General features: G+C 59.5%; 1 protein-coding gene across 4 annotated transcripts in view; it reads right to left on the reverse strand.

Annotated features, from left to right (window-relative positions):
• Positions 1 to 1,423: 1,423 nt before the first annotated feature.
• Positions 1,424 to 15,930, reverse strand: part of CMKLR1 (chemerin chemokine-like receptor 1) — a 36,027-nt gene continuing 21,520 nt past the window's right edge. For 3 of the 4 annotated variants that reach the window (XM_008249345.4, XM_017338067.3, XM_008249346.3), the window contains exon 2: positions 1,424 to 4,690. In XM_008249345.4, the coding sequence (XP_008247567.2) occupies positions 3,569 to 4,687 (1,119 nt within the window). In that variant the 5' untranslated portion in view covers positions 4,688 to 4,690 and the 3' untranslated portion in view covers positions 1,424 to 3,568. Of the gene's footprint in view, positions 4,691 to 11,599; positions 12,376 to 15,930 lie in introns of those variants that run through there. The other variant, XM_008249348.4, reaches the window with a different exon arrangement.

Consider the following 15,930-nt stretch of genomic DNA (forward strand, 5'->3'; position numbering starts at 1 on the left):
ACCCCCCCCAACCCCGCACCTCCCCACCAAAGCAATGCCCGCCCCTCCTCCCCTTCGCAAATGAAGTGTCCCTCCCCAGGGACGTGGCCTTGGCCCCTCTCTGACGTGTGGGTGGCACCTGCAGGGGCTGCTTTCCACTGGGGCTGTGCATATTTGGATTACTGGTGGTCTCTCCCACTGGCAGAGAGGAAGCTCATGAGCACAGAGACTGGGTGTATCTTGGTCACCCCTGGATCCCACTGCCTACAGGACCTGGCCAACAGAAGAAACCAAATACGCTTGTTATGGAACAGGTGAATTGGTGGATGTAAGGGTGGTTATGTGGATGGGTGGGTGGATGGATGGTTGGATGTCTCTCCCCCTCCCCCTCCTCTCTCCTCCTCCCCTTTTCTCCCCCTCCCCCTCCCTCTTCTCCACTCTCTCCTCCTCCCCCTCCCCCTCCTTCCTTCCTTCCTGATACTGAACAAACGCAGCCCAGGCAGTAGACCTGGTTCATCACGTAGCCACCTGTGCAAGGTGGGGGAGGGTTGTCCTGGGACCCCACTCCCCGTGTCACCCACATGGGTAGGCCAGGCCTCTTCCCAGAGGGCCAACCTGGGCTTTGGAGGTTTGTGTCTGATGCACACTGGATGCTTGGTGGAAGACGGGTGCCTTTCCCTCGCCATCATGTCCTCCCCCTTGGTGCCCCTGCCCCCAACGTCTTCTCCTCCTGCCCCTCTGCCTCTGATCCACCTGTCCAGGAGGCGGCGCTGTGGCCCCATGCCTGGGTCCTGGGTCTGGGCAGGCTCTGGGCCACTGAGCAGGCTGCTCCCTGTGGACTTCTTGAAAACTGCAGGTTATGTGCCAGGGTGCTTTGAAAGGTTTGTGGGGAAATGGGATTAAGAGATAAGCTTGAGGCTGACACAGTGGCGTAGCAGGTAAAGCTGCCACCTGCAGTGCTGGCATCCCATATGGGCACTGTTTTGAGTCCCAGCTGCTCCACTTCTGGTCCAGCTCTCTGCTATGGCCTGGGAAAGCAGTGGAAGATGCCCAAGTCCTTGGGTCCCTGCACCCACGTGGGAGACCAGAAGAAGCTCCTGGCTCCTGGCATCAGATCAGTGCAGCTCTGGCCATTGAGGCCAACTGGGGAGTGAACCAGTGGATGGAAGACTCTCTCTCTCTCTCTCTCTGTAACTCTGCCTTTCAAATAAATAAATAAATGGCTTTAAAAAAGATAAGCTTGTCTTACTGGGAAAATGTTTGAAATCCATGCAAGGCTTCAAAAAATAAAAAGTCATGGAAATGCATATTATGAAAAAACTATGTGTGGCTTTCAAAATGGATTTGCAGCCAAACAAACCTGCCTTTTAATTCTTCCCTGCAATGAACTCTGGGGCGCACCCCGTGGAGACGCGCACAGGCAGCAGTGGGGTCGAGAGCAAAGTGGAGGTCATGGTTACGTTTATGTACTGGACAGGAAGCTACACTCAGACCGGGAAGACCCGGGGCGGCCAGAACCAGCCAGGCCTGGCTCCGAGGGGGAAAACAGCCGGCCTGACGTTCGCTTCTGCTGATAACAAGATTCCTGGCTCCCTCAGGCTGGCCAGGCAGAGCCCCACCCCAGGGCCTGGGAGGACGTGCGCCTCTGCGGACTGCGCTGGGACCTGGGACAAAGCCCACGCTGTCCGGGCCTCGGCTGCTGCATCAGGAAACTTGGGGATGGCGATGACAGGGGACGCTGGGTCCCGGGGCTATTCCAAGTTCAGATCCCGGGAGGCAGCCGGAGGCCTCAGTGTGGGGTCACTTCAGAGCCACCTCGTCAGGTGCATCCAGAGCCAAGGACAGAGGAACAGCTGTGTCTTCACAAGATGTGAGTCCAGGAGCCCAGCGCCGGGCCTCCGTGACCGATGCTCCCTGCGTCTCGCTGGAGAAGTGGCTTCACGGGTAGAGACCAGGGTGTGGGCGCGTTGAGACCACGGGGCCGAGGGCACACAGGGGCTGCCTCCCGCCAGGCCCCCTGCCCCAGCCTGCTCTCAGCAGGTGCAGGAGGTGGAGCTGTTTGCGGGCTGCCCATGTCAGGTCTTCTGGAAACAATTCACAAAGCTTCTTAGAGGCCACGTTCATCTGCTTCAGACTAAGCCCCGGTCTCCCCAGTTTCCTTCCTGACGCTGCCTGGCAGACGGAGACTCAAATCTGGGCTCTGGCAGAGACCAGCTGGGCGCTTCTGGGTAAGTTACTTAGCCTCTCTGAGCCCCGGGTTCCTTGTCAGTAAAAGGGGAGTGAGACTTGTACCTAACGGGGGGTTGCTGGGAGGAATAAATGAGATAACACGTGTAAAGTGCTTAACATAGAAAGTGCTGTCACTCTCCAGTCTAGAAAATTCTCCATAGAAGAATGTAGCCAGACAGAGCCAGGGCTGGATCTGGTCTCTGCCACTGACCAGCTGTGTGGGATGCTGGGCAACTTTCCTCCCCGCCCCGGCTGGGCCTCGGCAGTGACACCCTCGGCAGGTGCCGGTGCCGGGTGAGGACAGTGGTGCCACGCAGGTGCACACAGGCCGTGTCTGCGGTCTGCATTGCAGGAGCCACCATTCCCGGAGTCGCCGCAGGCTCTGCTCGGAATGCCGTGCTGAGTCCTGGGACCTCCTCCTCTGCCTGGGAGGCCGCCGAGGTTGCTCCCTGAAGCTGCACGTGGGACCAGTCTCCAGTCCCACCCCTCCTGCCCCCACCCCGAAGGGTGATGCTGCAAGCTGAGTGGATTAGAGGAGGAGGGAAGAATCCCAGCAAGAGGGCGGGAGCTGCAGGTGTACCCCCCCACCATGGCCCCACTGCCAGGTAACAAATGCTGGGTGAGAGCAGGGGCTAGGGCTGGGGGCTGGCACCCCCACACCCCTAAAATCCTGCAGTTGAAAGCACCATCGCCCCAGCTGCTCCACGTCTGCCTCCTTCGAAGGGGTCTTTGCCCCTCCTGTCCCATTCCTTCTCCGAGGCCCGCAGCCCTCACTGACCCCCGTGCCGGGAACTTGCAAAGGGCCCACATGGAAGCCATAGTCCCAGGAGTTCAAGGGTTAAATTGTGCCACCTTCCTCTCCCAGGCAACCTGTGCATTTCCACCCAGAGGAAGGCCTCGAGGGGCGGGACTTCTGGCTAATGATTGACGATGGCTGACATCCGTGGAGGTGGGCAAGGTGGGATTGGCCTGGCACTGGGCTTCCTCTGACCTCCCTGCCCACACCAGGAATGGACCTCGGAGGTCGTTTGAGTCATCTCTGGGGCACACACAGTAGGGAGCTAAATCCACCTGCCTCTTGCCCACCCCGGTCGAAGTCCTGACAGCTCCTTTTTTCAGAACGCATCCTTCCGTTGGCTTTGAGTTGGTCAAGGCAGGTCTCCCAAGAAGCACCGGTTGCGGGTCCAAGGCTGTGTCATGGCAGACTCTCCCACTGTTCCATCCAAGCCCTGGATCCCCAGTTCTAAACACCGCCCTCCCCCAGGCAAAATGCAGTGGGCACTCAGGGTGCTGAAGAGGTTCTTGCCTTGGTCTTCTGTCCCTGGGGGATGAGGGGAGGTGGGCGCCCCCCGGGCGAGGCTCAAAGCATGCTGGTCTCCCTCTCGTTCATCGATGTCCTCTCGTTCACGGACGACATCTTGGTGAAGCTCCTGTGGCTGGGGAAGGAGGAGTGGCCGGTGTCTTCGCTGAGGGCATTGACCAGGCGGGAGAAGAGGGTCACCTTGAACTTCTTGAAGTCCTGCCCCATGAAAACGTACAGGATGGGGTTCATGCAGCTGTTGGCGATGGCGATGGCAGTGGCCAGGGGCACACCCAGGCTGAAGACGGAGCCGGGCACGGCGGTGTGGTGCAGCTCAAGCAGGTAGAGCGTGTGGTAGGGGCACCAGCAGAGGAAGAAGGTGATGATGATGGTCACGATGATCTTGAATGGCTTCTTGCTCTTGGCCAGGCGGTTGCGCTGCAGCTTGCAGACGATGGTGAGGTAGCAGGCCGTGATGACGAGCACGGGGACCAGGAAGCCGCAGAGGAAGCGGGTGACGGTGACCACCACGTGCCTGCTGTACCCCACAGCGTCCAGCTGGGCGTGAGCGGGCCAAGGGGAAGAAGGGCCGGCTGTGGACAGGCTGAAGTTATTGAAGCAGGATATTTTCCCGTGCAGGTTGGCCGTGTCCCGGAAGACAAGGGACGGGGAACTCAAGAAGAAAGCCAGAACCCAGATGACCACGCAGGCCATGTAGGCCAGCCGGGGGCTACGGTGGTTCTGGGACCAGACGGGGAGGAGCACGGAGACGCAGCGGTCGAAGCTGATGACGGTCAGCAGGAAGACGCTGGTGTACATGTTGTGGATGAGCAGGAAGTTGCTGATCTTGCACATGGCCGTCCCGAACACCCAGTGGTAGTCCATGGCGGCGTAGGCGATGTGGATGGGCAGGAAGACGTTGAACAGGAAGTCCGCCACGGCCAGGTTGAGGAACCAGACCGTGTTCACAGTCTTCTTCATCTTGAAGGTGGCAATGACGATCACCAGGCCGTTGCCCAGGATTCCCAGGAAGCAGACGACGCTGTAGACCGCCACCAGGCAGATCCTGGCCACCTTGGCCTCCAGGGGAGAGAGCTCCTCCAGGACCACAAGGGAGTCAAAGTCATCAGGGTAGTCGTCTCCGTAGGCGAGGGAGGCGTTGTAGTCTTCTTCCTCCATGCTCTGCAAGAGAGGCCGGGGCCGTTAGGGCGACAACCAACAGGGCAAGGGCAGCGGCGTCTTCCCCAGCTCTGAGCACGGCACAGCGGCGGCTCAGCCATTCCCTGCTTTGTTCCTTCGTTTATGGAACAGACTCTCCTACGAGCCAGGCACGAATCTAAGGACTTGGTGTACACGGGCCCTGGTAACCCTCACAGCAACTCAACGATGGAGCAAGGTTTTAAACCCCGGTTTTCAGGGAGGCCCACAGAGTTAAGTCACTTGGCTAAGGTCATACAGCTGAACAAACACAGAGCTGTGGTTCAAGCCCAAGCTCCTGAAACAACCCTGGCTTTTCTGCAGTCTAGTGGGGAAGACGATTAGTCAGAAAAACGTGAGAAAATTGCCAGCATGCTAAGTGCAATGAAGGAGAGATGTGTGGTACCGTGAACTTGGCCCCAACCACACTTCCAAAAACCTGCACTGACAGTGACCACTGACTCCTGCCCCCGACTCCCACCAGGTCAGTGGTCACTGGTCTCCCTCGGAGACACGAGTCCCTCACCGTTCACTGTTGTGCTGGCCAAAGCTGTCCAGGGTGGGCCTCGGCCGATCAGGGAAGAAGGGAGGCAGTGGTTGGGTCCAGGTTCAAGAACCAGAGAGTTGAGTGGGCTCAGCGCCACACACACACATGCACACACACACACGCACACGCACACGCATACACACACTCCACTGTCACTATTTCCAGTTCACAGAGAAGGAGACAGAAGCTGGAGGAGCTGGGAAGTGGTGGAGCCCCTTGAAGCTGCATCGATGGCTCAGCTCAAGGCAGCTCTTTGATTCTGGCCTAGTCCAAGGCTGTTGCAGCCATCTGGGGAGTGAACCAGCAGATGGAAGATCTCTCTCTCTCTTTGTCTCTCCCTCTCTAGCTCTGCCTTTCAAATACATAAATAAATAACTTGTACCGAATAAAGACCCTTCACCAAGCACACAGGCACAGGGAAGGACAGCCCGGGTTTGAGCCAGATCTGCAGATCCTGGGCTTGTAACCGTCATCCCACACTGTCCCCCAAATCATGATCTGTCCAAGCTGACGACCACCACCAAGCGTGTCCTAGAGGAAGAAACGGCTGCATCCACACGCTCTGGGCCAGGCTGTGCAGCCCCAGGACTGAGGGAATGGCTTTGCTCTGGTCCCCTCCCACAAGGAGCTCACAGCGAGGGCTGGGGCAGGACAAGCTCAGATGTCCTGAGAAGCCCAGGGGAGGGGCTGGCACCCAGCCTGGGCCCCGAGGCTCCAGGGGGCAGGTGGCATCTGAGCTTTGCTTTTTAATATTTATCTATTTTTATTTATTTGAAAGAGCAGCAGAGAGAGACAGACCAACAGACAGACAAATCTGCCAAACTGTGCTTCACTCTCCAAATGCCCATAGCAGCTGGGGTCGGGCCAGGCCACACCCAGGAGCCTGGAACTCCATCCCGGTCTCCCATATGGGGTAGCAGGGCCCCAAGTGCTTGAGCCATCATCTGCTGCCTCCCAGGGTCCACATGAGCAGAAGCTGGACTGTAGGCGGTGGGACCTAACCCAGGCGCCGCAGCATGGGGTGTGGGCCTCCCGAGCAGCGGTTTAACCTGCTGCGCCACACTGTCCACTTTGCCTCTGAGTCTACAGGACAGGCGTTAGGAAGGGGGAGGGAGGACCTGCCTGCTGTCTCTCCAGCCCTGCAGCCCTCCTTGGCAGCACTGGGCTGGCTGGCTGGTCCCCAGAAGGAGCACTTTGCATGGTGTCTGCAGAGACATGGCCGTACACAGATAGCGTCATGTCTGTCCTCCAGCCGGCTGGAGGCAGCTCAGGGTCAGAGGCCACATCTTTGTGTCTTTGAGCCTCTGCCAAGCTGGGCAGGGACCGGGTGGCTCTGACATCCTCTGGGTGTGTCTGTCTGTCCACCCCTCACAGTTCATCCCTCTGGGACTGAATACGTCAGCATCCCCCGCTGGTGCGCACCCCCCCCCAGGGCCTCTGGGCCCCTGCATGGAAAGATACAGATGGGCCCCAAGTTTGCCCTTAGCTCCTGCCCTTTCCTTCCTGTCCTGAGCCCCGTGTGGCTCACAGCCCAGGCAGAACAGCGGCCCCTGGGGTCCAGCAAGCTGCCTGTGAGCAGCTCCTGGGTCTGCAGGACCCCCCTGCCCCGGGACCTTGGGCAAGAGAGTTACTTTCTCTGCACCACAGCTGCCTCACCTGTAAAATGGGCATGAGGATAACAGTCCCTACCTTGCAAAGCGGCGGTGTCAAGGACACCCCTCCGTGTCCACAGGAGACCGGTTCCAGGACAACCCCGCCCCCACCCCTGCAGGTGCAGAAATCTGCAGGCGCCCAAGTCCCTTCTAGGAGGAATGCGGCCTCCCATGCGCCTCACAGCCCCCCTAGCTGACTCACAGCACCTCGTAGATGCAAATGCTACGGAAAGTGTCATTAGAGCCCGCATCCGGGAACTCACAACAGGTGACAGAGTCTGCACAGAGACCACGGGAACACGCAGCGGGGCCTGGGATGAGGCCAGCACTGTTGTCGCTATGGGTATCACGGTGATTTCTCCGGCGTCCGCTCTCTACTCACTCCTATGATGGCCGTGGCCGGCACGGGTGGGCAGAGGCCAGGGTGTCCCGAGGACCACTGCGTCCCGCCCTATTGCCTGTCCAGCCCTGGGTTCAGAGGCAGGTCAGCAAGGCACCACTAGAGATGTTGCTTGTCTCAGCTCCGGGCTCCTCCTCCCTGCAGTAGAAATAAGACACCTGCCTCGTGTGCTGTGAAATGACCGCCGGCCCTTTGCTGATTCCCGATTTCCAAAAGCTGGAGAGTTCTAGCGACTCCTGTTCCTGAAAACCTCCACAGCCAGGAAGCGGCTTCCTACTTCTGGGGGAAGCAGCATGTGTCACTCTACACGAGGCTACTTCCAAAAGTTTGTGGGCAGAGAGGATTCTTCCGTTTGTTTAGCTGCGAGTGTTTGCGAAAGCCATGCCTAGCTTTTTCACCATATGCGTTTTCCTTGAGCTCATCTCGTAAGCACGGATTTTAACATTTTCTTTTTGGCACTGAAATAAGCTTGCCACTTAATTTCGTTTCCCACAAGCTGCCTGAAGCTGTCTGAAACTCGCTTATGCCGTTTGGGTCTGCACACAGCTAACACCTACTTGGGGGCTCGTGCTGTGCGAACACCGTGCCACGCGAGACCCCGTGCGCGGCTACTGACGGCCTTGTGAGGATAACGCCAGTGCGCAGGCCCAGAGCACAGGCGAGGGGGAGACCTAGGTTCAGAGAGGGGAAGCCCCTTGCCTGAGGCTACAGGACTTCCGAGGTTCCCAGATTAAAAGGCTCACTGGCTCCCCCTGCAGGGCTAGCAGCCCCCAGTCCCACCAAGAGCCCTGCAATCCTCAGATCCTATGGAGCCCAGCCCCCCAGGGGTCTGCCTTCCCAGGCCACCTTTATCTTCCCCTCCAGATCTCCAAGGGCAATGACCCCCCAAAAGCCACACCTGCGACGCTGCGTAATTAATCCCTCCTCAGTGACATAGCCCTGAGAGCGAGAAATGCCCTGAGAATTAGGGGTGAGGAACAACATTGCTTCCCCTGCGGGGAGTTGGGTTTCTTCCCCATTCTTGGTCACCCGAGAGCTACAGATGGACACATTTCCTTTCTGATGTGGCTCAGAGGCACGTGTGCAGGTCAAAGGCAGCAACTCCCTAAGGAGTCCACGCGTGCTCTGCAGGTGTCTGACCGGGCTTGGGATGCACCTCGGGTCTCTGCCTAGTAACACTTTCTATTGGTTCCTGCCCCTTGTGATGAACAATAATTGACTGAGTATGCCCAGGAGTCCAAATGCCACGAGGCCCTTAACAGCATCAGCTCATCCATCTCTGGTCACCTCCAGGACTCCTCCCGTGGGGAAGGTGAGAGTGCGGCTGATGTCACAGTCAGTGAGGGATTCCCAACCAGGCAGCACGGCTGCACGACCTGCTTTTAGCCACCTGGAGCTCTGGAAAGCAGCACACAGTTTTCAGCGTCTATTCACACCCTTCCTGGTACCCCAGCACCCCCAGCCCCACCCTGCAGGGACACCCTCTGTGTCGCTCCACTTTGCTGACCCCTCAAGGAATTCACCTGCTCCATTTTCCAGGACAGTCTGGCTGAGGTCTGCGGCACACGTGGGGGTCACTTTTGTCAGAGACCACGTTGTCCACCCGTCCGGAGGACAGACGCATGCACTGCAGGCATACACACACACACACACACAGGTGCACACACACAGAGGTGCACACACACATACACGGAGTACGCACACACAGAGGAACACACACACACGGAGTACACACACTCACAGAGGTGCACACACACAATGTGCACACATATACTACCTCACAGGGCACACACAGGCATGCACACACACAGAGGCAGGCACACTCACACACATATACACACTCCCTGCCTCCACTGGAGGAAGACATTTAGAATCCACAAACCCAACATTGCCATCTAGGAACTCCTTCCTGCAAATCCAAAAAGAGCAACTACAACAGGAAAATGGGTTGGCAGCAGGAACAGGCGATTCACAGGAAGGAAACCAGACCCAGATGTGGGACACACTGGAGATCAAAGACATGCAAAAGCATGACAAGATAACACTCTGCCCCCACAGGCTGTGGCCAGAACTAGAACGCTGGGCCCTTCCCCGCTTGGCCAGGCGGGGGCACAGGGAGCTCTCTTCAGGCTTCTGTAAGCCCCCATGGCCACTGCAGAGCGAAGACTCCCAGGCAGTGCCCACAGCCCCACAGAGAACTGTGCAGAGAAAATATCTACATGCAACTTGCGTGGGATGTGTCTTCTTTTTCCAGAAGCAAACCCTCAAATGAGGAATCCCACAAAGCGATTTGAGGAAAGCTTCCAAGAAAAATCAGTAAGGGAGTGTAGAAGTAGGATTGGGAAGGGGAGTGGCCACACAAGGGGCAGCATCCGACAGAGCCCCCCAGAGGGCAGCCAAGGCTCACGCCCACCGAGTGAGCGCTCTGGGAATTGCTGGTTGCATCCACGAGGCTGGGTGCCTGCATCCCTCCACCCGGCCTCAGGTGCTGCTGGCCTCTGAGGTCAGTCTGCCCACAGAGCCGCAGGTGCCAACTGTCTGCCAAGGAGAAGACCTCACAGGGAGTCAGGACCTAGGCACGCACAGCACAGGTGCATGACAGAGGCGCATCAGCGGAAGGCTGGAGGCCCCGAGCGTCCACGGTGGGAGAGGGGCTGGGTGAGATGGGCTCTAAGAAGCAGCAGCTGGTCCAGTGTCCACACACCAGAGTGGGGCAACCTGAGCGCTGAAGGGGCTGTGGCCCCCACGAACGCTGGAGCACATGGGAAGCAGATGCCTGAGAGCAGCCACGCGAGACCCCCGCTGGGGTGCTTGGGAACGGATCAGTGTGGCCCGGTGGGGGGTAGGGCAGGGAGGGGAGGAAATGGGAAGGCAGTGAGGAGAGAAAACCGGAGGACGATGGTGGCAGTGTGGCTGGACAGAGGCGTAATTATGTCAGCTCTGCCTCCTCGCAGAGGGCCAGAGAAACCCCAAACAAACACCCCAGATTTGTGCCCAGGGTTCATCCTTGGGTGCTGCCCAGCCCAAGGCCTGGGTCACTGAATCCTTGACCAAGCCACACTGGGCAGGCACAAGGCCAAACCAGCAGCCCCCAGTCCGCAGTCCTCTGTTGAGTAGGAAATGAACTTGGACTTGGAGGCACCAAGGGAAGTAAGAACTCCGGCTCAGGTAGAAGCGGCTGTGCAGGGCCGCGGTACCTCCTGGGCGAGTCCAGCCCGTGCCAGGGCCGGGTCGGTCACCAGGCAGATGGCCGAGTCCTGCCCACACCCCCACCGCAGGACAGGGGGCACATCTGGCTCCTCTGGGTGCAGAGAACAGGACCTCAGGTGGAGGCCGTTGGCTTAAACTGTGTTAAACAAGCAATCCCACCCCTGTCCTAGGCACTGTTAAAAAGGCGGAAGCCGGGCCACAGAGAGAGCCAGCCATGGGCCCAGGTCACACAGGTAGCTCAGGGAGGCGACGGCGTCAGCCCTGCTGGACAGGGGAGCAAACCCAGAGCAAACTCTAAGCCTGTGCATAGCCTGACCCACGCTCCTTCCTCGCCCCCTTGGAACCTTCCAGAATCCTTTGGCCCCTGTCCCAGTGGAACCTACCATGAGGGTTCAAGGGTAAATCTTCAGATGGGGCAGGCGGAGGCTCTAGGCCGCCAGTGCTTGCCTCTCCCAAGCCCCTGGGCCCCTGGGTGGTGGTCTGGGAAGAGCGTGTGATGGCTGCCCCTGCAGCAGGAGCTCTGTGGAGTGGATCCCCTCCGCCTGCCTCCCAGGGTGTGGAGGCTTCCGGCCAGGCACGGCCTGGATGCTGGGATACGGCAGCCCACAGCAAGGCCAGTGCCACGGGCCGCACACTCCCAAGGCGATGCTGGGGGCTGGGGTAGAGAGAGCAGGCATCTTGCCTGGGGTCTCACCTCACCTCTGCCTGCTCAGCGGCAGCACAGGGATTTAAGCCCATCTCCTCCAGCTGCTTCCTGCTGGAGCTCCCAGCTGGCTGGGGTCCCTGGAGGCTCAGAGGACAGCGGGGCCGCAGGTCATCTGGGCAGCAGATGGTTGCCTCTGCTTCCGCTCCCGTCACTGCCTGTGCCTCTGTTATATGAGTGCACCATGCCTGCAGTGCCTCGCTCCCTTTCTCTCCTCTCACTGCCTGCTCTGCCGGCCTCTGCCTCCGTCTCTCCCTCCCAGTCTCTGGTCTCCTCTCTGCGTCTCGGCCTCTCGCTCTCTCTTCTCTCTGTAGTCTCGCTCTGTATGCCCCCCTCCCATCTCCTGCCTCTTCTCCCCTACTGCACCAGTGACATCACTCACCTGTGCGCCCCGCCAGCCCGCGTTGCCAGTGGCCACTCTCCCAGCCGCTGTGTCTCCCCTTGCAGGCTGTAGCAAACCTACTCCCCACGGCTGGACCCAGGGCCAAATACAGGGGCCTTATCAGAGCCCGTGGGCGTGAGAGCCCATGGGGAGACTGGGAGCCCTTCCTTCTGTCTGCACATGGCCCTGCTTGGCCCAGCTCCTGCTTGCATCTCCCACCTCCTCCAAGGCCCACCCTGACTGTCTGGCTGGGTGGCCTGGACACCTCCTTCCGCTCTCAGCCTGCAAAGAAAGCCTCTGAGGGTATGGGAGGCCCCTTGGAGAGCACCCTGTGTTTAGCTGGGGAAACCGAGGCCTGGAGAGGGAGAAGAGGGGCTTGCAGCCTGGAACCTACGCCCCAGCAGGATCCGAGTCCTCACTGCACAGATTTGCAAACAGAGGCTCAGAGAGGGGGAGTGAGCAGCCCAGGATCACACAGCCTTTAAGTATCAGCTCCGGATTTGAACCAAGGACTCTGACCTCAAAGCCCCGACATGGCTTCCGCCAGTGGCTGAAATGTCAGGGGGCTGCCAGGTGCCTCTGGGGCCCTTGACAATGCTCCTCCTCAGCAGCCGCTGGACAAGGACGGGTCCTGACGGCTGTGCCCGCGTCCTCCCACGTGGAGACAACGGGCCTCTCGCGACTCTGGGGGCCCCCAGGGGCCCCTCAGGGGCTGGAGCCCTGCATCCCCGAGGCCTGGAACCGCACGGCGCCTGCAGATGTTCCAGCCGCAGGCCTGGCTGCCAGCCCCGGGACGGAATTAGCTGCGTCGGGGAGAGTTTCCTCCCGAGCTGCACGCCCACGCGCAGGCTGAGTCACCCAGCAGAGCGGGAGGCCCCCTTGCCTTGTCTGGGCTCAGGACCGCATGAGCCCCGCTCCTTCACAGCCAGAAGGTCCCGGGGACCCCTAAAGTCTCCCCGCGGCTGCTGGCATCCTCCTCACCCCCACACCGAGCCTTCAAAGCATCTCCCCTCCCCCAGCAGCTCTGGCCCCAGATCCACCCCTCTCCCTGCTTGGCTGCCACAGACTGAAGACCCCCCGGGTCCCTTGCCCTCTGACCTCCAGTTTGACCAATGAGAGTTTCCGGCAGGAGGGCCAGATGTGCACTCTTCAGGTGTGCCCTGCAGGGTCTCTGGGGTTGGTCACCCCTAGCCGTGCCGTGTGTGGAGCGCTGTGGGGTCCTTTACTCCGTCCACCCCTCTGGGAGGCCCAGGCTCCCATCAATCACCTTGTCGGAAAGCGCTGAAATACCCGCTGCGCCCCAAACCCATGTGTGACCGCTCCGTGTTTGTTAAACCTTAAAATGTGCTCAGATGTGCTCACAAATGCTCCCTGTCTGAGTGGGTTGTCCGTTTCCTGCCGGGACCCTGACTCAGGAAACACACGTCCCGTGGTCCTCAGCCCACGTCTGCCCACAGGCCCTGCCCACTGCGGCTCCTCCACAGCCCTCAATTCTGCCTGCCTTTGTGGCTACACCTGGCTCCTAACCAGTCTCTCGCTTCCACTCCGATTTCATCGTCCACCTGGTGGACAAAGTGCAAGCGGAGCCGCATCCCTCCCTGGTTAAAACCTCGGCAGCTCCCCAGCACCTCAGCGTCCTAGGGCTGCAGGTCCTGCCGAGTTAGGCCCAGCTGCAGAGCCCCCCCAGAGCATGCTGGCGGGCGTGCAGGCGTCTCTCCTCTGGGCCAGAAAGCCACGCCGGCCCCCAGCAGTGGGTCCCCACAGCCTCCCAGCCCGCACCCAAGGCCACCAGACAGCCCGTGCCTTTCCCTAAACACCGCTCAGCCCTGGAGGTGGCCGATAAACAAATGTCCTCCTTTGCTTACGTCCCCGGGAGCCTGGGACGCCCAGCTCCAGACTCCGCTAATCCCCTGAGTCAGCCCCGAGCCCACCCCTGCTACGGGTCCCCGAGCTGTGTACACAGCGCTCCTCGGGGTGCTGACGGGGACCGTTCAGGATGTGGTCTGAGAAGGCTGCAGGGGTGGCTGACTTCTCCCCACGCTGGGAACCAGCCTAGGGCACGCGTCCAGGGTGCTGCTCAGAGCGTGGGCAGCTGAGGGCCCCCTGAGAGGCTGGGAGCCCAGCCCTTACCCTCCTAACCCAGGCCAGAACAGCCCATTCCCAGCCCTGCAGGGCAGCTGAAGCTAATATGGGCCCCGAGCATCGTGTCTCCTCCCTGGTGACTGGAGATAGCCGGGAGGTGGCAGCCAGCAGTGCCGCGCATGCTTATGGGAGAGCAGAGCAGAGAATGGAGACCCCAGCCTCCTCTGCTCCTGGGGGCTTGACCTTAACCCTCACCACGCACTCCTTCCTTCCCGGCTGCTCCAACAAACCAATGAGAAAAGCAGCTCGCCAGCCCCTCCGTCCCACACCAGGGCCCTGGCCGTGGGTAGGAGGCCCAGCAGGCCACCCTCCAGGGACCCTTGAACTGGGTGCAAAGGTCAGGGTCAGCAATACCATGGGGCTTCAGAAAGTTCATGGAAAATGGAATTAAAAGAGAAGTAGCTTGGGGTGCCCAAATGCTGAGACCCACACATAGCTCTTCCATTTTCTATGCACTTTGGGGAGACCCCTTGTGTTAACAGTAATGTTTTATTGCACACCTTGTGTGTATCATTTGTTGCAGTTGAGGAAGCTTAGGTCCAGCAAGGGTTAGCGTCCTCCCAGAGGCCAGGAGGGCAGTGAGCGACAGAGGCAATGTTTACACTCAGATTAAGGATCTTGGGGCCAGCGCTGTGGCACAGCAGGTTAAGCTGCTGCCTACAGTCCTGGCATCCTATACGGGCACCAGTTCGAGTCCCAGCTGCCCTACTTCTGATCCAGCTCCCTGCTGATGGGCCTGGGAAAGCAGTGGAGGATGGGCCAAGTGTTTGGGCTCAGGTAACCCACGTGGGAGTCCCAGATGGAGTTCCTGGCCGCAGGCTTCAACCCAGCCCAGCATCGGCTGTTGAGGTCACTTGGGGAAGTGAATGAGTGGATGGAAGATCTCTCTCCTCTCTCTCTCTCTCTCTCTCTCTCTCTCTCTGTCACTCTGCCTTTCAAATAAAAGCATCTAAAAAAAAATAGGAATCCAGGCCCCTTCTTACATCTCTCACAGCCCCTACTTAGCAGATGTTCTTAGAAACATCTCCGGCCTGTTTCCCTGGAGATAAAAGAAAGCGGTTAGAGTTGACAATCTCAAAAGTTCCCTTTCGTCTTTAAAAAAATCCATCATGGATTGGGCCCGGTGTCTGCTCCCAGCTCTGCGCTGGGGGCTGATAAAATGACAGTGCCACTCAGCTCCATGCTGTGTGGTCCTGGGCAAACTGCTTTGCCTCTCTGAGCTGTGGTCTCATTGCCCATGAAATAGCAACAATGGAACTTGCATTTCAGGAAATTGGGGAGGGGACGTCAGCATAAAGCTGTCTTTTGAGACCCCCTGCATCTCTAAGATCCCCTGTCCAGAGGATCAAGGTCACTTTGCCACCCTCCCTAGAGCCCTGCCACTGGGGGCCTTGCTGACTGCGACCAGGTTGCCTGAGGCTCACGCCGCAGCCCAGGCTGCACGGTGACTGTCGTCCCACACCACGGCGTCAGCCGGACCAGGCTGCGAGACCAGATCACCTCTCTTCTCTGAGCCTCATCTGTGAAATGGGGCTGACACTGTTACCTCCCTCGGAGGTGGACACCGTGCCGGGCACCTGAGGGTGCTCAGCAGATGTCTGTGTCGAAAGTTCAGACCGTGCCAGCCCCCCCCCCCAATCCCACAATGCCGAGCGCAACGGCCTGACCCCAAGCAAAGCAGATGGCTGTGTCCCCGTATACTCCGAGATGAGCCCCGATGGTGTCCGGGAGCAAGTGGGGGCTGGGACCAGGCTGCTCCCAGACAGGCAGCTGGGCAGGTGAGGCAGCCGTGGTCTGTGCCATCCCCGCCCTGGCTCAGGTCCCGCATTGTGGCCCAGAGCCTCGGAGAAACACTTCCACCCTTTATTAAAGTCTCTCGCTTGGAACCAAGCTATGGTCCTCCCTGGCCACCTCTGCCAGTGCAGGCGCTAGGGCTGCGTGACCTCTGGCCCCTTCTCTGAGCCTCAGCTGCCACTCGGGGTGCCTGGACAGTCCCCGGCATCCTGTGACAATGAAACGTAGTAATTTTTGCGTAACGGGTCAAGTGGGGAGCTCCAGGCCGGGCTTCCAGCCTCTGCTCCCTGGATGGAGCCCGAAGCGTGTCACAGACCCCAACTCCCGCGCATCCTGGCTGTGTGACCCTGAACAGGCTCCTGCACGTCTCTGAGCCTCAGGCGACTCATGCGGCG

The sequence above is a fragment of the Oryctolagus cuniculus genome, chromosome 21 (genome assembly GCF_964237555.1).
Source record: "Oryctolagus cuniculus chromosome 21, mOryCun1.1, whole genome shotgun sequence".
NCBI lineage: Eukaryota > Metazoa > Chordata > Mammalia > Lagomorpha > Leporidae > Oryctolagus > Oryctolagus cuniculus.